Consider the following 24,982-nt stretch of genomic DNA (forward strand, 5'->3'; position numbering starts at 1 on the left):
GGAGGCTACAAGAAACCCAGAAACCAAGATGTCCGCCAGCACATGTCAAACGAAGGAGAACAGCAAGGAGGTAAGACCATGACACTACTATTGTTGGTCCACTTGTGTACCGGAGCTTTTTGATATATCGCTCTGTTGTAAGCTGCAAGGACCTGTAAGTAGAGTTTCGCAAGCTCTTGGATATTCGTTGCAGCGGTATAGATTTGTTTTACCGCTGTGACCTGCCAGGACCTGTGTGGCGTCCCATGTGGTTTACTTGGCGGTCATGTGACTTGTAATTCCAGGCGGGGATTTCAAATCTCTTTCGATGCAGTAGTTTACTTCGTGGTTGCTTTAATCATTAGCGCTTCTTTCTTTGTGGCCCCTCACTGTCAATACCAGTGAGGGGTATTGACAGTGAGGGGCCAAAAAGAAAGAAGCGCTGATGATTAAAGCAACCACGAAGTAAACAACCTATGCAAGTACGTTATACAATGTTGTTTTGTTAATATTTTTAAAGGGGGATTTTTTGTCTTGCTATATTACAGTTTTAATAAACTGTTTATTGATACTACAGTCGTGCTTCCATGTGTATCTGAATGTAGGTGTGCCCTACTATTTAATATATTTTAATCTTTTTTCGTTAAGACTGGGTGGATCTTTTCAGTAGGTGCACCCTTTTTTCTTGCTGTTCCGTAGGTGAGCCATCTCTAACTTATAACCTCCAATGGTTGCAGGGTGTTTGTTTTCTGATGTTTCTCACCTGACACACCAACGTCCATCCTTTCCATTAAGCAAAAAACATCACTCATTGGAGAAGGCAACCCTTTGGCAATCAGCAGAGGTCCAATTCTGATACTGCTGCGAAATTTGAAGGCTTTTCTGCCAATACAATTTCGTTAACAGAGGTGCAGTGATGATCCGTCTGCTTCGGAGCCCCATATGTAGTAGGGTTCACTGAACTGTTGTTTTAGACTCTCATCTGGTGTCCCCCTGGTTCATTTCGGTGGTGAACTTCTCCACTGTAATGTGCCGATCTGCCCTCGCACACCCTCCATTTCCAAAGTCCACCACTCAAATCAATGGCACATGATGCTCTTATTGTGTTAGAAGTTTTTTTTTAAATAAAATACTGATTGTTTTTTCCCCCTTTAATTATATTACCTTTTATATTCTTTGTAATGTAGTGAGTTAGGGATAGTTAGCTAACATATACAAAACCATTTATCTGTGTGAATGGCCACCAGGCCACATTCCAGTGGTTAACTTACAGGACATGAGTACTGCACACTGGACATCCTTAGGAGGAAGGCTGAAAGGTCTACACAAAGAACTGCGCTCCAAAGAGAACATCATACAGGTAGAATGTTTTAGGTTACTATCTGTCTCATATTACCATGGGGTGTCGGCCATGTGCTATGTTGCTTGCATGCCGATGGGAGCTTGCAGACCAGGTGATTGTTATTTACCTTTGCTACTTTGTATGTGATTTGTTTGATTCAGATTTTTTTTAATTACATTTAGTAAATGTATTTATTGATTTAGCCTGTTCTATTCTATTCTTGAATTTGATATAACACTTATTCACAATGGGGGCATTTGTCCACTAACAACAACAGCACGCAAACAGTTCAAAAACTGTGCAGTTTCAGAAATACTACCACCCTTGGCCTCAAAGCCAATAATCATCCCTTTTTGCAACTCTGATAAATTGCCCCTTTTAGCCATGACAGCAACGAGGGATATGTGTGTAGCCTACCGCACACCTTATCTACCCACCAAGCCAGCTTCCTTCATGAGCTATGTGCTGCTGATTTCAAAAGTAGGACTGTGTATATATACATACAGTGTGTATATATATATATATATATATATATAGTACTGTTCAAAGGTTTTAGGCAGGTGTGATAAAAATGCTGCAAAGTAAGAATGAAGTACAAGGAATCCTGAGCCCTGATCTCAACATCATCAAGTCTGTCTGGGACAAAACGATTAGATCAAGCCTAAATCCATAGATCTGTGGTTCGTTCTCCCAAATGTTTGGAACCACCTTCTTGCCGAGATGCTTCAAATACTGTACAAGTCTACGTAGAAGAATTGAGGCTGTTTTGAAGGCACATGGAGGTAACACCAAATGCTATGTATACACTGTGCTTGAGTACATTGTACACTGTTTAAAATCAGATTCTAGCTGGATGTTACTTAACAAGTATAGAATTGATTGAATTTCTAATTTTTTAGATATGGCTGGTCTGTAATTACAGACAGGAAGTCTATTATAATCCATGATTTGCAAAACAGAAGAGAAAGCATTAATACTATACTGAGAAAAATGAGATGCGTAATTGAATGAAACATTTACATTTCCAAGGGCTTCTTCTGTCTCTACACAGAATATTACAATGCAATATTTACTATTCACATCTCTGATCTAATGAGCTCTGCAAATACAAGCATGTCTGATCTTAAACCAGCTGCCAGTACATAGGGCTCAATAGACGTGAATCTTATTAGCTTTTGTGTTTTTTTCTCATCATGTTACAGGGATGTAAAGCATTTCATGTCTTGAGGGTGTGTCCTGTGTGCTTTACTGCAACATTTTGTATAATATAGTTAAAAAACAAAACAAAGCAATGACTGCCACCGTTTTATATTTGCTTGATATCAACTGTACATGACTTAAGTTACAAACCAGGTTTAACCATGGACATGGTATGATGGAATAAAGCCAACCATTGACATGAGATAATAATTGGCTGCATTGGGGCTGAACAGTTATCTGTGGTATGGTTTGTATGAACGGTCCCACCAGCAACATGAGAGACTAAACCAACCAGGAAACAGTTTTTATGGACAAAACTTTCTAACCTGACTGCCGTACAATTTCTATCAATCTACAATTGTCTGATCTGTCCAACACTGGGACCCCATATCTGTCCAAATGAGGGTCCATTGACACTTTCTGTAAGCATGTGAATGGCTATCCCAATTGTCGTCAATGAGAAGTGATGGAGACAGGGTTTTTTCGTCACTCACCATTCATTCAAATAAAAGTTAATATCAATGGACATGGGCATACACCTATGTTGGCATTCTTAATGTCTCCAGTACTCTGGATGGCATAATGACTAGCTAATGGACTATTTGCATATGGCAGTGGGCTACACACATACACACACACACACACACACACACACACATATATATCACACATATATATTCAATGAAATAGCTGTTTTATGAAAAATCACTTTTGATAGCCTAGGAGGAGAATTTGTCCATGCTAGCAAACATTATATCAGAATTTTTAACATTTTGTAACTTACTGCAGTGCTTGTCAGCTTCTGCCAGTTGGGTCTCAGGTAGAACACGATACCTCTCCATGCTCCAGGCAGCGTGGCACCTCTGATCAGGAGTATAAAAAGGACCACATAGGGAAAAGTCGCTGTCACCCATACTACCTGGAAGGCAAAGCTCTGGGTGTGACTGTAGAACTGACATTTTACAGGACCATTTCTCTTTCGTTCACACTCTTCACAGTAGTTTTTTTCTATGACACAAACATCAAGACATCTTTTCAGTTCTCAACTGGTAGCTCACTGCCTACCTATCATACACTTTATATTAATCCTTGGACTTAGCGTCTGAGTCAGGCAACAATATATAGTCTCCTTAAACTTCATTAACACAATGTTTTGTTTGCATCTTCTTTTTTTTTTTTTGGTTAAAAAGTGCATGTACTTTTTGTGCCCTAATAAGGCTGCCATGACAGTGTCCACAGGGGTTTTCACACAGCTTTGCCAAACTCCTGAATAACAAATCTGTCTAGCTATGCACTGATTAGAGATGAACATATCCAATTGTAAATGATTTGGATTTTACCTGTATTTTGTACCTTAGGCAGGGTACTGGATCTCCTTAAAGAGACCAGTCTTGTCTGAAGACTTACTGGGAGTACTCCATGGTATGGAGGCTTGTTGGTAATGTTCCATGGGAAAAGAATATGTAAAGTGGTATCTCCCAAACCATCTTGCTAGCTCCACCTTGTAGAACTGAATCCCTATGAGTCAAAATCCAACTTTTTAACAAGGCTTTGGATTTGACAAGGTAATATAGCCAAGCTAAAGGTCCATCCTTAGACAACTGTTTTGGGGTGCTCGCCCCTTGTCAGTATGGAGTAGGACTCTGGCTGGCTCAATGCAATGCCTTGGAAGCAGCTTAGGCAGGGTGCGGTATCTCCTTGAAGAGGCCAGTACTGTATGGAGACTTACTGGAAGTACTCCTTGGTATGGAGCCTTATTGGTGATGCTCCATGGGAAAAGAATATACAAAGAGGTAACCTGTCCTGCTGCTCTTTTTAAAATTTTAATGGATGGAGTTAATAAAACTAATTCATCAGGAAATCATCAGTTTTTTTTATGCAAAGAGTTATCTCCTAAGGAAGAGAACAATCTTGCTTGTGCCACCTTGTGAAAGCAGCTACCTATGAGTCCAAATATGACTTTTTACCTGAATTTAGTAAAAGTTTGAGTAGCATCTAAATCCAGATTTTTGGTGATTTAGGTTTATTTTGGGTGAGATCAAGAGTGAAAGTGAGAACATTTCCTAAGAGACCTCAGAGTGTCACACACAACATTCGTAAAAATTATAATGGCAGCATTTATTGGTTGTCATTCACATTGCCCAGAAACTAGTGCAAGTCAGAAAAGGGGTGAACGGAATACTAAGATTCATCACACAGTGGTACAAAAGATTTACTCACAGGCAATCATGCTATTTATTTACATGGAAGGAAATTTTGTAGAGGTAAAACTTACTTACCTTTCCAGATGTTTTCACTCCCTTCCACAAACTGAAGTACACTATAGTAAAGATTAAAAAAAGACAAAGAAGGAGCTCCCATCGCAACCCTCCAACATGTTCTAGACCATCTGCTTCATGTATGCCCAGTACATGCCTCCTGCAATAATGGAATGATATACAATGAGTAATCCAGTCACATAAAATTAGACTACATGTTCATTGTCTTCTTTAAAAAAATGTAATTATACTGTAGGCATGATGTTTTTCTGTATAGCACATAGCTAAGGGTTTCTTCCAACAAATTACATTTTATCACCTATCCACTGGATAGGTAATACATGTATAATGCCTAGGTGTGCCACCCTATGGATTTACATGATTTACTAGAACTGGGGTCCCTGCAGTTATTCCTCACTGCATGACCGCATTGATGGTGGAATTTGAATGGAGCAGCAATCAAGCAGGGTCAAGTCCTCTAGTACAGTGGTTCTCAACCTGTGCTATATGTATCCCAAAGGGTAAATTTCAACAAAAAATTAATCAGGGGACATTTTTATGCGTCTTAAAGGGAAATTCTCTGAAATGTGCCCTGTCGGAGCCTAGAAACTTTTTATTTCAGGCCACGGGAGTACGGGCCTTAAAAATGAGGCAGTCACCTGACATAAAAGAAATTCTGATTATGTGGCTCGAGGTACATTATGCGGTCAATGAATACAAATTTTGCTGAAGGCCACTGGACTACAGGCAGGCTCGGACTGGTCCACAGGGGTACAGATGAATCCCCCGGTGGGCCCCTGAGCAAAGTGGGCCCCTAGTCTCCCACCCCCTGCACAAATGGCACATGACACAGTATAGTTACTGCACTAGATATAGATAGGCAGTGTATAGCACCACAACCAGCCTATGTTCATATAATATATGGGTAGATAATTTAAGAAACTTCACGGTTTATTTTTATTGATGCAATCAGGTGGCCAGCTAGTGCCCTCTTTTCCCAGGGACCTACCTGCTCAAATTTACTGTGGAGACCCCCATAATCAATCATCTTGTAGCATCTTGGTGCTGTGTGAGCAAGGATAATTTGAATGTATCTGTATGGTGGGCCCCCAAAATAAATTGTACTGGTGGGCCCTAGGCACCCCAGTCCGACACTGACTACAGGCCCCAAACATTAGGCATTCACCGGACAGAAAAGATCAAGTGATTATGTGGCCGGAGGTATAGTATATTACACGGTCAATGGATATCAATTTTACTGAAGGCCAGTACAAATACAGGTCAAATACATATGTTTAAAAGAACTAAAAATATAAAATTGGATTAAAAACATGGCTAACGAAATCCCCCCTCTTAAAAAAAACCTAATTATCGTTGAAATTCGATAACATGTGGTCGTCACTGTTGAAGTCCTCCGAGGCTGCAACAATTATTCGTTCAGCGTACAGAAAAGAACAAGTAAGTATGTGGCTGTAGGTAGATTACACGGTCATTGGATATCAATTTTACAGCAGGACAGTGGATAACAGGCCCCAAAAATTATGCATTCAGTGTACAGAAAAGAACAAGTAAGTATGTGGCTGGAGGTCTATTAGACAGTCAATGGATATCAATTTTACTAAAGGCCAGTACAAATACAGGTCAAATATATATGTTTAAAAGAACTAAAATATAAAATTGGATTAAAAACATGGCTAATAAAATCCCCCCTCCTGAAAAAAACCCTAATGATAATAGTTGAAACACATGGTCGTCACAGGTGTTGAATTCCTCCGATGCCCAAAACATTAGGCATTCAACGGACAGAAAAGGCCCTTTATGCCGCTGTATTTACCTAAGCCAAGGACCATTATTTGTTCTGGGTGGTGGAAATTCAATTAAACGTGGTCGACTCGTCACATGTGTTGAATTCCTTCGAGATCCATGCCTCGTTCATTTTTAGAAATGTGAAGTAGTCCACACTGTCGTGAGCTAGGCGAGTGCGCTTATCGGTCACGATCCCCCCTGCTGCGTTGAACCTTCTTTCGGACAGGACACTGGACAAGGGGCAAGCCAACAGTTCCATGGCAAATTGTGCCAGCTCTGGCCACAGGTCAAGCCTGCACACCCAGTAGTCCAGGGGTCCCTCGCTTCTCAGAGCGTCCACATCGGCCATTAACCCAATGTAGTCGGACACCTGTCGGTCTAGGCGTTCCCTGAGGCTGGATCCGGAGGGCGGCTGTTGATGGGTTGAAGGCAAGAATGATCTCATATCCGAAGTGACCAACACATCTTCAAATCGCCCTCTTCTTGCATGCTCTGTTGGATTGGTAGACGCAACTGTTTCTCTGTGAGTGGAAATTCCTCTGTGATGCTGGTAACATGTCTGCCATTTTGTGTTTGTATCAGGGGTCTAAGTACGTTGCCATCCAGTTGTAATGACCGGCAACACGCACAGGGAGGAAAACAGGGAAAGCCCTGCCCAAGGGAGAGGGAAAGGTGGTGACCCCTAACTCACCTTGCAGCTGGCACCTGACTGCCCTGACGTCCCTAGACGGGTTCCTCACCCATGCGGCGATCACGTGCCTAAACCCTGGCTTTCCCTGAAATGAGCCCTAGATAATGAACGGGCTGGTGGGATCGCTAGTCCTCACCACTGCACTAAGAGGGAAACACCAGGGAGAGGACAGACAAACACAAACACCCAGGTGGACGGCAACAATTGTCCACAAAGGTCCAACAGGGATCCGGAGGGTAGCGTTCTAAGGCAACACTCAGAGAACGCAGCAACACAGCTCCAGTGGGTCAGAATAGATGTCCAGGCAGGAAGCTCTATATCTGGCAACCAGAGAAGTGTGAGAGGGGAATATAAGGAGGATTGGGAGTGCTGGACAAGGAACAGCTGAGAGAAGGAGCTACGGATCCCTGAGTGAGCCAAAAGGGTTTGTAAAGCAAACCCAGAAAGCTACAATAAGGAAACTTCCCTATGTGACATAGAGCGTGCAGCCAACCGCTGCGACCTCCTGACCCCGGGTACAACGGAGTCAGGCGTGGCTCTTGACACCCTCGTGACAGTACCCCCCTCTCTACGAGGGGCCTCCGGACACTCAGGACCAGGTCTCTCAGGATGAGAGGCATGAAAAATCTGAACTAGCCTGTCGGCGTTTACCTCAGACGCAGGAACCCACATTCTTTCCTCGGGACCGTAACCTCTCCAGTGCACCAGATATTGGAGAGAGCGGCGGACCCGACGAGAATTAACAATTTTGGATATCTGAAATTCCAAACTACCATCCACGACAACAGGAGGGGGTGGCAGCGGTGACGGTTCTAGAGGTGGAACATATTTTTTGAGTAACGACTTATGAAAGACATTATGGATTTTAAAAGTCTGAGGTAACTCCAGGCGAAAAGCCACGGGGTTGATGATGGCTACAATCTTGTAAGGACCAATAAACCTAGGACCCAGTTTCCAAGAGGGAACCTTCAACTTGATATTCCTAGTAGACAACCACACATAGTCATTCACTCATAGGTCCGGACCTGGCGACCGTCTCTTATCAGCCATGCATTTGTATTTACCTCCCATATTTTTCAAGTTAGCTTGCACCTTCTGCCATACTGATGAAAGAGATGATGAAAATCGTTCCTCTTCGGGAACCCCAGAAGACCCCCCCTCTTTGAAAGTACAGAATTGGGGATGAAAACCATATGCACCAAGAAATGGTGACTTGCCAGTGGATTCCTGACGGCGATTATTTATGGCAAACTCAGCTAACGGTAAATATGACGACCACAACTCTTGGTTTTCAGACACAAAACATCTTAGATATGTCTCCAGGTTTTGGTTGGTACGCTCAGTCTGTCCATTCGACTGAGGATGGAAAGCTGAGGAAAAGGACAAGTGAACCCCCAAACGGGAACAAAAAGCTTTCCAAAATTTAGAAATAAACTGGGTTCCCCGATCCGAAACAACATCGGAGGGGACCCCGTGAAGCTTCACGATCTCACTGACGAATACCTGAGCAAGAGTTTTAGCATTAGGTAGTGCGGGTAACGCAATAAAGTGTGCCATTTTGCTAAACCTGTCCACTACTACCAAAAATCACAGTTTTACCCGCAGACAAAGGTAAGTCAGTGATAAAATCCATAGACAGATGTGTCCATGGTCTATTGGGAATGACGAGTGGTAATAGAGACCCTGCAGGACGTGTATGTGAAACTTTTGCGCGCGCACAGGTAGAACAAGAAGACACAAAATCCAATACATCCTGACGCAACCTTGGCCACCAAAAACGACGAGACAATAGCTCTAAGGTTGCTTTACTACCCGGGTGCCCAGCAAGTGCCAAATTATGATGTTCCTTTAATAATTCGAGACGTAGGTTCAACGGTACAAACAATTTCTCTGAGGGGCAAGAGACTGGGGCGTCCCCCTGGGCCTCTAACACCTTCCCCTCCAAAGCAGAGTGTACCGCAGAGACAACCACTCCTCTTTGTAGAATGGGTACCGGATCACTCACATTACCCCCTCCAGGGAAACAACGAGATAGTGCATCAGCCTTGGTATTCTTTACCCCAGGACGATAGGTAATCACAAAGTTAAACCTGGTAAAAAAAATAGCGACCACCTAGCCTGTCTAGGGGTGAGACGCTTAGCTGATTCGAGGTACAGCAGATTTTTGTGGTCCGTAAACACAGTGACGGGGTGGACTGCCCCCTCTAAAAAGTGACGCCACTCCTCAAACGCAAGTTTAATAGCTAACAGTTCCCTATTGCCAATATCGTAGTTCTGTTCTGCTGCAGATACTTTTTTAGAAAAGAAAGCACAAGGACGCCATTTGCCAGGAGACGGACCCTGAGACAGTACAGCCCCCACTCCCACCTCTGATGCATCGACTTCAACAATAAAAGGCTGAGAGACATCAGGTTGGACTAGTACAGGTGCTGAGGTAAACCTCTCTTTTAGAGAGGAAAAAGCAACTTTAGCGGCGTCAGACCATTTAGAAAAATCAGTCCCCTTCCTAGTCATGTCAGTAAGGGGTTTTACGATCACTGAATAATTTTTAATGAATTTCCTATAGAAATTCGCGAAGCCCAAGAACCGTTGTAGTGCTTTGAGGTTCTCAGGAAGATCCCAATCCAAAATTGCCTGGACCTTCCTAGGATCCATACGGAAACCTGACGCAGATAAATAATAACCTAGGAATTGTATCTCCTGAACGGCAAAAACACATTTTTCAATTTTAGCATATAATTCATTCGTCCGTAGGACCTGTAGTACTTGTCTGACATGCTCCTCATGTGTTCTCAGATCAGACGAATAAATTAAGATATCATCTAGGTATATTACCACAAACCTGCCGATTAGATGACTAAAAATGTCATTCACGAAATGTTGAAAGACGGCAGGAGCATTGGTCAGGCCGAAAGGCATAACTAGATTTTCATAATGCCCCTCAGGGGTGTTAAAAGCTGTTTTCCACTCATCCCCCTCTTTAATACGAATCAGATTGTAGGCCCCCCTAAGATTGAGTTTGGAGAACCACCTAGCACCCGCAATCTGGTTAAACAGGTCAGGAATGAGAGGAAGAGGGTATGGGTCTCGGATGGTCATCCGATTTAATTCACGAAAATCTAGGCAAGGACGCAGGCCCCCATCTTTCTTTTTAACAAAGAAAAACCCTGCAGCCACGGGTGAAGAAGAGGGTCTGATGTGTCCCTTAGCCAAACTCTCGGAGATATAATCCTTCATGGCTTGTCTCTCTGGACCTGAAAGATTATATAACCTGGTCTTGGGTAATTTTGCGCCGGGAATAAGGTTAACCGGGCAATCATAAGGACGATGAGGTGGTAACTTCTGACAACCCTTCTCAGAAAAAACGTCCTCAAAGTCTGAAACAAATGTAGGTAGGGTAGTTATGGAGGCGACTAAGCAATTGCTATTTAAGCAATTTTCTCTGCACGGCTCACTCCACTCCAATATCTCCCTGGCCTGCCAATCCACCACTGGATTGTGCGCTACCAACCAGGGAAGACCCAGCACTACCGGAGCGGGAAGCCCCTCCAGAACAAAACATGAGAGCATCTCGTTATGGTGGTCCCCTACCCGAAGGTGTAAATTATGAACGATGTGGGTGAGGTTTCTCTGAGACAGAGGAGCAGAATCTATAGCAAATATGGGAATAGGTCTCTGTAGTGTACAGAGAGACAAACCCATAGTGCGGGCAAAATGGGCATCTATCAAATTTACCCCTGCTCCACTGTCTAGAAAGAAAGAAATAGTCTCTGTCTTATCACCAAAAACAATAACCGCTGGCAACACAAATTGCGATGTACGTATGGAGGAAACGTATACCTCCCGGCTGACATCCTCCACACAGCCTGGGGTTAGTAGTTTTCCGACGTTTTTTTGTTTCTGAGGAAAGAAGGACAGACATTAATGAAATGACCCCTCTCCCCACAAAAAAAAACAACCCCCACGCCTACGGCGAACCTCAGGAGGACGGACCTGACGAGTAGTTCCTCCTAGCTGCATAGGCTCGTCTAAGTCCGTACAGACTAACTGCTGCTTGGGAGGGGTTACCAATGGCTCCGGTTTTTTCAACCTGTCCCTAAGGCGTCTATCTATACGGATAGAAAGGGACATAACTGCATCAAGGGAAAAGGGGGTCTCATACAATGCAAGCGCATCCTTAACCCTTTCGGATAACCCAGAGCAGAACTGACTCCTGAGAGCCGGGTCGTTCCATTGGGTATCCGTAGCCCACCTACGGAAGTCAGAGCAATACTCCTCTACCGGCCGCTCTCCTTGTAGGAGTCTCCGTAATTTTGATTCAGCCAGTGCGACTCGGTCAAGGTCGTCATATATGAGACCCAAGGCCCCGAAAAACTCATCCACTGACCGAAGAGCCTGGGAATCAGTAGGTAAAGAGAACGCCCAGGACTGCGGGTCCCCCTGCAGCAGGGAAATAACAACACCCACCCGCTGTTCTTCATTACCAGAGGAGTAAGGACGCAGTTTAAAGTATAGTTTACAGGCCTCACGAAAAGTCAAAAACTTGTCCCTTCCCCCAGAAAATCTGTCAGGGAGAGGGACCTTGGGTTCCGCAACAACCTGGTTACCAGTAGCAACCGCTGGGCTTGCGGTCTGTTGTAATTGCTGCTGTTGCTGGAGGACCGACGCCTTCAATCCTGCCACCTCCAAAGACAGGCCATGAAATTGTTCGGACAGAGCAGCAATTGGATCCATACTGGATTCTAAGTAGATAAAAAATTATTATTATTTTTTTTTTTTTTTACCTACACAAAAATAAGGGCCAGATATAATGTAATGACCGGCAACACGCACAGGGAGGAAAACAGGGAAAGCCCTGCCCAAGGGAGAGGGAAAGGTGGTGACCCCTAACTCACCTTGCAGCTGGCACCTGACTGCCCTGACGTCCCTAGACGGGTTCCTCTCCCGTGCGGCGATCACGTGCCTAAACCCTGGCTTTCCCTGAAATGAGCCCTAGATAATGAACGGGCCGGTGGGATCGCTAGTGCTCACCACTGCACTAAGAGGGAAACACCAGGGAGAGGACAGACAAACACAGACAAACACCCAGGTGGACGGCAACAATTGTCCACAAAGGTCCAACAGGGATCCGGAGGGTAGCGTTCTAAGGCAACACTCAGAGAACGCAGCAACACAGCTCCAGTGGGTCAGAATAGATGTCCAGGCAGGAAGCTCTATATCTGGCAACCAGAGAAGTGTGAGAGGGGAATATAAGGAGGATTGGGAGTGCTGGACAAGGAACAGCTGAGAGAAGGAGCTACGGATCCCTGAGTGAGCCAAAAGGGTTTGTAAAGCAAACCCAGAAAGCTACAATAAGGAAACTTCCCTATGTGACATAGAGCGTGCAGCCAACCGCTGCGACCTCCTGACCCCGGGTACAACGGAGTCAGGCGTGGCTCTTGACACCCTCGTGACACCAGTACTGGTCCTTGCCCTTTATGCTTTTTATACGGGGGTCTGAAGGCCCCCATTTACACTAAACTGGAAGCAGTGGAGTGGCCTGGCTCCTGCTCATCACCCAGGATTATGTCGTCCTCGGTCTTCTCCCCCCAGCCACGGACAACACCAGGGATCCCAGAAAAATTTAAAACATGCTCTTCTTGCTCCTCCTATCCCCCGGCACCATCCTCCTCTGACTCCTCTTCAGACTCCTGTTGACTTGTCTCCCTGGGAATTCATCCAGCATTGCGACTTCCTAATCTTCCTGCTCCTGCTCCTCGACGGCTTGATCAATGACACAACGCAATGCACGCTTCATAAAAAAGGCGTAAGGTACGATGTCACTAATGGCGCACTGGCTGCGACTGACCAGTTTTGGTAATCTCATCAAATGGCCACAGAAGTCTGCATGTGTCGCGCATGAGCAGCCACTGGCGCGGTGGAAAAAAAAACAAGCTCCCCAGAACCTGTCTGCCGCAGATTTCGTACAGGTAGTCGTTAACTGCACATTTCTGCTGGAGCAGCCTATCAAGCATATACAAAGTGGAGTTCCAGCGCGTCGGGCAGTCACAAATCAGACGTCTGACTGGCAGGTGGTGTCGTTGCTGAACGTCAGCAAGGCGAGCCATGGTCGTGTAAGATCTTCTAAAATGGCCAGAGATTTTCCTGGCCTGCCGCAAGACGTCCTGGACCCCGGGGTATTTGGCAACAAATCGCCGCACGACTAAGTTTAGGACGTGTGCCATGCACGGCATGTGTGTCATTTTGCCCTTTTTCCGCGCTCTCAGCAGATTGGCACCGTTGTCGGACACCACTTTACTAACTGTCAAATTTAGCGGGGTTAGCCACTAATCGGCTTGTGACCGCAAAACTGAAAGGAGTGCAGGACCGGTGTGGCTCTTGGCTTCCAGGCACAATAGCCGCAGCACAGCATGGCAACTTCTCGCCTGGCACGTCTAATAGGTTCTGGGGAGCTTCGGGGGTGCAGCGGAAGAGGTGTTAGCAGTGGAAAAGAAGGAGTCAGCCGAGGAGGATGGAGGAGGAGGAGAAGAAGAGGCAGGCGTGCATGCAATCCGTGGCGGTAACATCATATCCACACGGGTGCCACGGGTTGCATGCTTGACGGCCGTCAGAAAGTTCACCCAGTGGGCAGTAAAAGTTATGTATTTTACATGCCCGTGTTTGCTAGACCACGTGGTCAGATGTATCTTAGCACCGACATTGTGTGCCAGAGATACATTTACTTGCCGCTGAACGTGACCATATAGCTCCTGGATGCTCTTCTGGGAGAAATATTTCCATCCGGGTACCTTCCATTGCGGTGTGCCAATGGCCACATATTTTTTAACTGCCTATGAGTCCACCAATTTATATGGCAGTAGCTGGCGGGCTAGCAGTTCCGACAAGCCGGCGGTCAGCCATTGGGCAAGAGGGTTATCCGGCGTCATCATCTTTTTTCACTCAAACATTTGGGCCATGGAAGCCTGCCTTTTGACAGATGAATGCAACAATGGCACGGTTGAAGTTGAAGTAGAAAAAAAATGGGGGGAGAGAGCGGAAGGAGAAGAGGCAGGACGTGGAGCAGCAGGAGTGTGTCTTTGTGGGTTCTGACGGTGTTGCTCCCACTGGGCTCGGTGACGGGAGGCCAGGTGCCTTCTTAAGGCGGTCGTCCCTAGTAGAGATGGCCTTGCGGTTCGCCCGGCGGTCGTTTTATGGCAAACTTTGCGTGTTCGCGATAAGCCAAACATATGGAGATATTCGCATCCGCCATATTCTTTAACATTGTGAAGAACTGTGACCCATGACACATCCATCAGGTGGTACAGGACAGCCAATTGAGACGTTTCAGCACATGGACATACCCCCTACCTTATAAATAAACCTGATCTGGCCATCATTTTACATTCAGTGTTTTGCCAGTGTAGGGAGAGGTTGCATTGTGGAGCAGGGACAGGCTGTTAGGGACACCAAACGCTAGCTAATAGGGCCACAAAAGTCCTTTTAAGGACTGGTATAGGTGTGCTATTGATAGGTGGGACATACTGAGAGGTGTAATATACTTATAATATACTTTTATAATGATCAAAAACACATAGATCTATATAGTGATCACCTGGAAGTCAGGGGCTAGGGGCTTACTAGGGCCATTTTTATATAGGGTAAGGTTTCGGACGGGGTCGCTCTTATCAGGGTGGGTAGTTTGTGGTTAGGCTATCAGGGCCAGAATAGCACCCCCTGAAGGGCAATATCAGGGACAGTTCGTTGCCCACCCTGTCCTTCAATACCACATCATCATCTAGCCCAGGGATAGATGTTTTTTGCTTTCCCTCCTGGATTCATAAAAGTGCACTGGAACCCCCCGGATTGTGGTAGGACATATGGTTTCTGATTTGGTCCCGCCGAACACTTGTTATTGCCTACCACATCTATGCTTTTTGCTTAAATTTAATAATTTTATTTATTTTCATTTTGAGGGATATCTTTTCCATTCACACGTCCGCAAAATGGGTCCGCATCCATTCCGCAATTTTGCGGCACGGGTGAAGACCGATTCATTTTCAGTGGGGCCGGAATGTGCTGTCCGCATCCGCATTTGCGTATCAGCATCCGCATTTGCGTATCCACACTTCCGCATCCGTGCTTCCGTTTTCACAAAAAAATAGAACATGTCCTATTCTTGTCCGCAATTACAGACAAGATTAGGCATTTTCTATTATAGTGGCTGCAATGTGCAGTCCGCAAATGGCGAAATGCACATTGCCGGTGTCCGTGTTTTGCGGACGTGTGGATGGACCCTTATAGTAACATTATTAAAGGTTACATTTTATCTTTATGTATATTCTAATGCAGTGATGGCTAACCTTGGCACTCCAGCTGTGGTAAAACTACAACTCCCAAGATGCCTCCCTTGCTTGGTTGCTCTCAGAACTCTATAGAAATAAATGGAGCATGCTGGGAGTCGTAGTTTCACCACAGCTGGAGTGCCAAGGTTAGCCATCACTGTTCTAATGGATTGCCTTCCTTGTACAATGTTATAATATACAGGTCCTTCTCAAAAAATTAGCATCTTGTGATAAAGTTCATTATTTTCTGTAATGTACTGATAAACATTAGACTTTCATATATTTTAGATTCATTACACACCAACTGAAGTAGTTCAAGCCTTTTATTGTTTTAATATTGATGATTTTGGCATACAGCTCATGAAAACCCAAATTTCCTATCTAAAAAAATTAGCATATTTCATCCGACCAATAAAAGAAAAGTGTTTTTAGTACAAAAAAAGTCAACCTTCAAATAATTATGTTCAGTTATGCACTTAATACTTGGTCGGGAATCCTTTTGCAGAAATCACTGCTTCAATGCGGCGTGGCATGGAGGCAATCAGCCTGTGGCACTGCTGAGGTGTTATGGAGGCCCAGGATGCTTCGATAGAGGCCTTAAGCTCATCCAGAGTGTTGGGTCTTGCGTCTCTCAACTTTCTCTTCCCAATATCCCACAGATTCTCTATGGGGTTCAGGTCAGGAGAGTTGGCAGGCCAATTGAGCACAGTAATACCATGGTCAGTAAACCATTTACCAGTGGTTTTGGCACTGTGAGCAGGTGCCAGGTCGTGCTGAAAAATGAAATCTTCATGTCCATAAAGCTTTTCAGCAGATGGAAGCATGAAGTGCTCCAAAATCTCCTGATAGCTAGCTGCATTGACCCTGCCCTTGATAAAACACAGTGGACCAACACCAGCAGCTGACATGGCAACCCAGACCATCACTGACTGTGGGTACTTGACACTGGACTTCAGGCATTTTGGCATTTCCCTCTCCCCAGTCTTCCTCCAGACTCTGGCACCTTGATTTCCGAATGACATGCAACAGTCCAGTGCTGCTTCTCTGTAGCCCAGGTCAGGCGCTTCTGCCGCTGTTTCTGGTTCAAAAGTGGCTTGACCTGGGGAATGCGGCACCTGTAGCCCATTTCCTGCACACGCCTGTACACGGTGGCTCTGGATGTTTCTACTCCAGACTCAGTCCACTGCTTCCGCAGGTCCCCCAAGGTCTGGAATCGGTCCTTCTCCACAATCTTCCTCAGGGTCCGGTCACCTCTTCTCGTTGTGCAGCGTTTTCTGCCACACTTTTTCCTTCCCACAGACTTCCCACTGAGGTGCCTTGATACAGCACTCTGGGAACAGCCTATTTGTTCAGAAATTTCTTTCTGTGTCTTACCCTCTTGCTTGAGGGTGTCAATGATGGCCTTCTGGACAGCAGTCAGGTCGGCAGTCTTACCCATGATTGCGGTTTTGAGTAATGAACCAGGCTGGGAGTTTTTAAAAGCCTCAGGAATCTTTTGCAGGTGTTTAGAGTTAATTAGTTGATTCCGATGATTAGGTTAATAGCTCGTTTAGAGAACCTTTTCATGATATGCTAATTTTTTGAGATAGGAAATTTGGGTTTTCATGAGCTGTATGCCAAAATCATCAATATTAAAACAATAAAAGGCTTGAACTACTTCAGTTGGTGTGTAATGAATCTAAAATATGTGAAAGTCTAATGTTTATCAGTACATTACAGAAAATAATGAACTTTATCACAATATGCTAATTTTTTGAGAAGGACCTGTACTTTCTATGCTAGAAAGTATATTATAGTGCATTTGTATTGTGCGCCAGTTGTGTGCGGTTCTGCTGCGATACTGGAGGCATATAGAGGGACAAGAGTTATTGGAACAAATAATTTATACTGGTGTGATATACCTGTCGCCCCCACAAAAAAAACTGATTGAAGCGGGGTGTTATATACCAATATACTTTCTTGTGCATTTGGGTACTGTATAGTGCATTTGCACATGCACATACGCAAAAATTATATTGCCGATATTTCGCATTGAAAAAAATTATGAATGGAGATTGCAAATTCGAACAATACATCTGGTATGTCACGTATGTCACTGTCCATGTTGTGGTACTATTTGTGCACTTCTAGTAATTATTTCTTGGCTGCAAATATGAGCTGAAGGTTCGACTGCCATTAAAATGAATGGGACCCCCCGCGAACTTGTGGTTTGCCAACATTTGATCGTGTTCGTGTGATCACGTTCGCGAACTGTCCCGGCAGATATTGTCCATCACTAGTCCCTAGGTGAGTATTGGGCTTACCACGACTTATGCGTTGACAGCACAGGCTGCAGATGGCAACACTATTGTCAGCAGTGGACACGTTAAAAAAAGCCCACACTGCAGAGCCATGTGCTGGCGTCCTGGGAGAGCCAGATTTGACCGTGCATGGTGGATGGCTCGCTGCAGATACATTAGCAGTCTGCTTTTTACCTCCTGTGCACTGTATGTTCTGCTTGCTTCTCCTCCTTCTCCTCCCTATCTGCTGCTCCGTCTCTCCCTCTAAACTCCCCTCTTCTTCCTCTCTTGTGGGCACCCACGTGACGTCCATAGACACGTCATCATCGTCACCTTCACCACCACTGATATTAGAGATCTCAGAGTAGGCAGCAACAGCGGGGACCACCCTCCTTGGACTGATCTGGGTACTTTTGTCAGACTGCTGGGTGGCAACCGTTGATACCTCCTCTTCCTGATCTGATGCCAAGAATGGCTGCGCATCGGTAAGGTCTTGGAATGGATGGCAAAATAATTCCTTTGACTCGAGCGGAGGGGATATGGCGGTGGAGGTGGTGTCTTTGGGGGTGCACACAGCAGAGAGTGAAGAGGGTGCAGATAGAGAGGATGAGGAGGGTGCAGAAGTGGAACACTGAGTGAGCCACTCAACCAAGTCTGGTGCGTCATGTAATCGCACTCACCTTCTGCAACTTCCCACTTAGGCTTCGGCCTCATGTATTTGTGGAAGAAGGTATATCACACCCCGCCTCAATTTTTGGGGGGCAACTGGTATATCACACCAGTAGAAATTATTTGTTCCAATAGCGTTTCTCACTCTCTGTAGCTGAGGTAACGCAGCAAAACCGCAGACAAATGCTGCACTACCTAAATGCACTATATATAAAGTATATTATTGGTATATAAAACCCCTGCTTGAATCAGTTTTTTGGGGAGGGCAACTGGTATATCACACCAGTAGAAATTATTTGTTTCAATAGCGTTTGTCACTCTGTGTAGCTGCGGTAACACAGCAAAACCGCAAACAAATGCTGCAGTACCTAAATGCACTATATAGAAAGTATATTATTGGTATATAACACCCCTGCCTCAATCAGATTTTTTGGGGCAACTGGTAAATCACACCAGTAGATATTATTTGTTCCAATAGCGTTTGTCACTGTGTGGATGCGACAACGCAGCAAAACTGCAAACAAATGCTGCACTACCTAAATGCACTATATATAAAGTATATTATTGGTATATAAAACCCCTGCTTGAATCTGTTTTTTGGGGAGGGCAACTGGTATATTACACCAGTAGAAATTATTTGTTTCAATAGCGTTTGTCACTCTGTGTAGCTGCGGTAACACAGCAAAACCGCAAACAAATGCTGCAGTACCTAAATGCACTATATAGAAAGTATATTATTGGTATATAACACCCCTACTTCAATCAATTCTTTTGGGGGGCAACTCATATATATGAATAAGGGCGCGAATTGTCTTCAGTAGCCCGAAACATGTAGACAACGACTTTGTAACTGTAACTGGATGTGATTTTACCGCAAGCAAAATAAATTTTTCCTTTACCGAAGTGGAGCTGGATTTCTTCAACCATATTGCAATACGTTACCCGGGCCTGACACGGGTCCTCCGTGCTCACAGGTGAAGGTGGGGCAGGTGAGAGCTGCTGAACTTTCTTTTCTTCAACTCATATATCACACCAGTAGAAATTATTTGTTCCAATAGCGTTTGTCACTCTGTGTAGCTGAGGTAACGCAGCAAAACTGCAGACAAATGCTGCACTACCCAAATGCTGATAAACAGTTATATGCAGTACATTTAGATTATGTTGAGCTTTGAGCAATGTTTAATATGTGGATGTGTTACTGTGTGGTTAACTCCTAATATTTAGGGTACAACCACATGGCACAGTCATGTCTCAGCTGTTATGTGCTTGCACTGCATTTGCAACCATACAAGCCGCAGCGGGCTCTAATTAGACCAATTAGTCCGCTCTGTTTAGTCGGTCTGCATTGTTAATAGCCGCATGGTAACCGCAATACGGCAAAGCCATTAACAAAGCAGACCAACTAAACAGTGTGTTCATAATTAGTTTAATTAGAAGCCGCTGTAGCTTGTATTGCCATGCATCACTACCAAGACTTGACCACAATGTGTGGTCGTACCCTTAATATAGTTATTAATTAGATCACACCAATAACATTTGTGGATGGGTTTGTTTCAAGGCAATTTACATGTATTAATTAGTCACTGAGATCCCCAACTTCCTAGCCACATTTTCATTGCATACAGTTTCCCAGTGGTATATCCGATAGCCTTGCTGTAAAGATTCAATAATTCAGACACATCAATATAGTAGCCTTCATAAACCTACTCTATACAATGAACTGTTTTAGATAGATAGAGAGATTAGATAGATAGAAAGATAGATAGATGATATAGCTAGATTAAATAGATAGATAGAAAAATAGATAATTGCAGTGTTTTTGAATATGTAATCAATTGTAAATTAAATGCGACTTTAAGTCTAAACTATACAATAATATACAATCTAGACCATCTAATTTAAAGCCACTTACATGCACTTACGTATAAAACTCTTCAGCAGGGGATTTGGAGTAATTAGTCCATGTGATGTTGCTCTTTCCAAAGTAATTAGTGCAGTTTATTGTATTCCAAGGGTTGTCACAACTTGTCCATGGCAAAGTTGTGGAAAAAGAGGAGTAGAAATAATACAACGCCCAGGCTATTATAGTATTGTAGTAGAAGGATACGTACAATCCAATGATGCATATAGCGAACCCAATGCCTAGAAAAAAGAAGCACTGGTTATAATATTGTTATCTTTGTGTTAGACGTGAAGAAGCAACAAGTTCATCAGAGACAGCTTAATATAGATCTCTCAGAATGTAGATCCCTGGTTAATCAACTGATCACCCTTGGTCCCACTCCTGGCACCTTGGTAAACAGTTGATTTTGCTAGGGGAAGCCATAGCAAGTGGATGCAGCAAGGGAAATGTAGCAAATTTGCAAATAATACAAAATACTATCTATTTTTGGGCATTTTCCATCTAAAATAGGAATATTAGTATATCCAAAAAATGATTAGTCCAGCATGAACAGTCCAGAACCGGTGAGCTGGGTTTTGCCTTTGTTTATGGAAAAGTATATTAGCATACATGAAAGTGTTCCTCTGTATCATAGAGACCTTCTGCTTGCAGACTTCTGTATAAATGTATGATTACATAAGCCAGTACAAGAAGTATACTGAATAGGTAAATTTTACCTTTAAAGATAGGACAAATATGTTTCCAAATGGGGATAGCTCCTGTTCTATGAAACTGTCCTAAAGCCAACTCCATGAAGAAGAGTGGGACACCACCAAATAGGGCCATAATGGTATATGGAATCAGGAATGCTCCTAAAATAATAGATAATACAATGTCAACATTGTCATAACATACAGATTTTTTATGCAAAGTTTGTTTTTTTATGTCTGAAAAAAGCATGTATTAGAAAAAGAAGATATTACATTTTCAAACATTAAAAAGGGATAAGGCTACTTTCACACCTGAGTTTAGGTGCGGATCCGTCTGGTATCTGCACAGACGGATCCGCACCTATAATGCAAACGCCTCTATCCGTCCTGACTTGCATTGAAAGTCAATGGAGGACGGATCCGTTTACAATTGCACCATATTGTGTCAATGTAAACGGATCTGTCCCCATTGACTTACATTGTAAGTCAGGACGGATCCGTTTGGCTCTGCATCGCCAGGCAGACACCAAAACGCTGCAAGCAGCGTTTCTGTGTCCGCCTCCAGAGCTGAATGGAGGCGGAACGGAGCCAAACTGATGCGTTCTGAATAGATCCTTATCCATTCAGAATGCATTGGGGCTAAACTGATCCGTCTTGGGCCGCTTGTGAGAGCTTTGAAATGGATCTCACAGGCGGACCCAGAAACGGCAGTGTGAAAGTAGCCTTAGAGGGGCTGTCTGAGCTATTTTTTGTTCTTTGTATGTTTCTAACTAGACAAATGTAACAGCTTTACCATGTACTTACTGCATCTGTAGTTGCTGCTTTCTCAGATTTCACTGAGCGTCACATGACCTGTGATGTCAACTTCTCTCCCTACTCTGATGATGTTTCATGCACAAGCCTGAGAGATCAGATATAAGTCTGTACACGAGACGTCACTGTGCTGGCCACGCCCCGTTCACTCTCTCCCTGGATTCTTAACCCCTTCAGCTGCACAGACTCAGGGCTGAAGGCTTTACTGAGTAGCTTCAGGCAGCGAGGAGACAAATGCTGGGCACAGGAGCTGACAGAGGAGTTATGCAGAGCATTGCACAAGAACAGGTAGGAAGAAGATCCTCTGTGTATCAGCAGTGTCATTGTACAGCTACAAATACAACATGCTGCTGAGTCTCCTAGCAGGCAGACATATCGCTTAGGGCAGCACTTGTATTCACTCCCTTTTTCAGAGCAGGGGGAGGGGCAGAGATTGTTGGTATTGCAGGTAAATAAAAGGCCAGAAGAGAACCAGTGAAATTAGAAAATATATAATTTTTTTTGCTGAAAACTTGCTTAGCTTAGTTATATATTGCTGACCATCAGATTTACAGTGCTATATTTTTTTTTCATAACTCAGACAATCCCTTTAAGGAGAGGTTCTTGTTGATGGTTACAGCAAATTAAGTATATCTGAGGATGGAAATATATCTGTCTATTATACTATTTAACAGTAATGGATGTGGCGCACAGTATTCACTAGGACCCAAATGAGGTGCTCTAAGACAAGAGGACTCACCCTATCCTCAAAAGGTCAGATACGTGTAACAAAGGAAAATCTGAGCACTTTTAAGATAATCAGACCATAAAGAATTTATTACTACACAAATAAATAAAATACAAATTGATAAAATGCAAATCCATAAACCTCTGCTACCAATACACATCCTAATAGATGCTCCTAAGGATAAGAATATACATGCCAACAAGAAACCCTAAAATATAAATATAAATAAATATACAAGTGGCCACAAGTAACAAAATATCGCTGAAGAATAGAGAACAGCACTGTCCATGAGGTAGATGGATTGCACTTAATATACACTACGTGCAGAATTATTAGGCAAATTAGTATTTTGACCACATCATCCTCTTTATGCATGTTGTCTTACTCCAAGCTGTATAGGCTCGAAAGCCTACTACCAATGAAGCATATTAGGTGATGTGCATCTCTGTAATGAGAAGGGGTGTGGTCTAATGACATCAACACCCTATATCAGGTGTGCATAATTATTAGGCAAATTCCTTTCCTTTGGCAAAATGGGTCAAAAGAAGGACTTGACAGGCTCAGAAAAGTCAAAAATAGTGAGATATCTTGCAGAGGGATGCAGCACTCTTAAAATTGCAAAGCTTCTGAAGCGTGATCATCGAACAATCAAGCGTTTCATTCAAAATAGTCAACAGGGTCGCAAGAAGCGTGTGGAAGAACCAAAGCGCAAAATAACTGCCCATGAACTGAGAAAAGTCAAGCGTGCAGCTGCCAAGATGCCACTTGCCACCAGTTTGGCCATATTTCAGAGCTGCAACATCACTGGAGTGCCCAAAAGCACAAGGTGTGCAATACTCAGAGACATGGCCAAGGTAAGAAAGGCTGAAAGACGACCACCACTGAACAAGACACACAAGCTGAAACGTCAAGACTGGGCCAAGAAATATCTCAAGACTGATTTTTCTAAGGTTTTATGGACTGATGAAATGAGAGTGAGTCTTGATGGGCCAGATGGCTGGATTGGTAAAGGGCAGAGAGCTCCAGTCTGACTCAGACGCCAGCAAGGTGGAGGTGGAGTACTGGTTTGGGCTGGTATCATCAAAGATGAGCTTGTGGGGCCTTTTTGGGTTGAGGATGGAGTCAAGCTCAACTCCCAATCCTACTGCCAGTTTCTGGAAGACACCTTCTTCAAGCAGTGGTACAGGAAGAAGTCTGCAAGGTAAGAAAAACATGATTTTCATGCAGGACAATGCTCCATCACACGCGTCCAAGTACTCCACAGCTGGCAAGAAAGGGTATAAAAGAAGAAAATCTAATGACATGGCCTCCTTGTTCACCTGATCTGAACCCCATTGAGAACCTGTGGTCCATCATCAAATGTGAGATTTACAAGGAGGGAAAACAGTACACCTCTCTGAACAGTGTCTGGGAGGCTGTGGTTGCTGCTGCACGCAATGTTGATGGTGAACAGATCAAAACACTGACAGAATCCATGGATGGCAGGCTTTTGAGTGTCCTTGCAAAGAAAGGTGGCTATATTGGTCACTGATTTGTTTTTGTTTTGTTTTTGAATGTCAGAAATGTATATTTGTGAATGTTGAGATGTTATATTGGTTTCACTGGTAAAAATAAATAATTGAAATAGGTATATATTTGTTTTTTGTTAAGTTGCCTAATAATTATGTACAGTAATAGTCACCTGCACACACAGATATCCCCCTAAAATAGCTAAAACTAAAAACAAACTAAAAACTACTTCCAAAAATATTCAGCTTTGATATTAATGAGTTTTTTGGGTTCATTGAGAACATGGTTGTTGTTCAATAATAAAATAATCCTCAAAAATACAACTTGCCTAATAATTCTGCACTCCCTGTATAGTCGCACTTGATGTATAGTCCCAAATGTAATCGACATATACAAAATATCCTAAAAAGGATCAAATGGATGTTCCTGGTATGGTAACATAAACTGGATCCTATAAGTCAATTGCAAATAGTGTGTACATACATTTAGAGAGATAGCGGCGTCCCGCTATAAACTATCACCAGCGGCGTCCCACTGGGGAAATAAACTTTCTTGTGCTCCTTATGACTGCCTGCCGGAAGAATCAGTACGACCTTACCGTATAAGTAAATGTCCCAAAGGAGCTCGGCTCGGTGGTCCTGTATTTGTCAGGCCAATATTCACGAGCGACTCTTGTCTCCGTTCTCCCGTGATGGTGGTTTGTTGGCCATGTGCAGCTAGACTCCAGCTGATATGGTTAGTCTTATGCTGTGTGATTCACCTTCCCATTCGCGCGGCAGACGGTATAACTGTCAAC

General features: G+C 43.8%; 1 protein-coding gene across 1 annotated transcript in view; it reads right to left on the reverse strand.

The window, feature by feature from the left end:
- The window catches only part of LOC122933776 (sodium-dependent serotonin transporter-like), a 112,797-nt gene that overhangs the window by 49,905 nt on the left and 37,910 nt on the right, over window positions 1–24,982 (reverse strand). Inside the window, exons 2-5 of the mRNA XM_044288787.1 lie at window positions 21,165–21,299; window positions 20,468–20,687; window positions 4,801–4,939; window positions 3,306–3,440 (exon numbers count right to left, since the gene is read on the reverse strand). Coding sequence (XP_044144722.1) covers window positions 3,306–3,440; window positions 4,801–4,939; window positions 20,468–20,687; window positions 21,165–21,299 — 629 coding nt within the window. The remainder of the gene's footprint in view (window positions 1–3,305; window positions 3,441–4,800; window positions 4,940–20,467; window positions 20,688–21,164; window positions 21,300–24,982) is intronic.

This window comes from Bufo gargarizans, chromosome 1, assembly GCF_014858855.1.
Source record: "Bufo gargarizans isolate SCDJY-AF-19 chromosome 1, ASM1485885v1, whole genome shotgun sequence".
NCBI classification, from domain to species: Eukaryota; Metazoa; Chordata; class Amphibia; order Anura; family Bufonidae; genus Bufo; species Bufo gargarizans.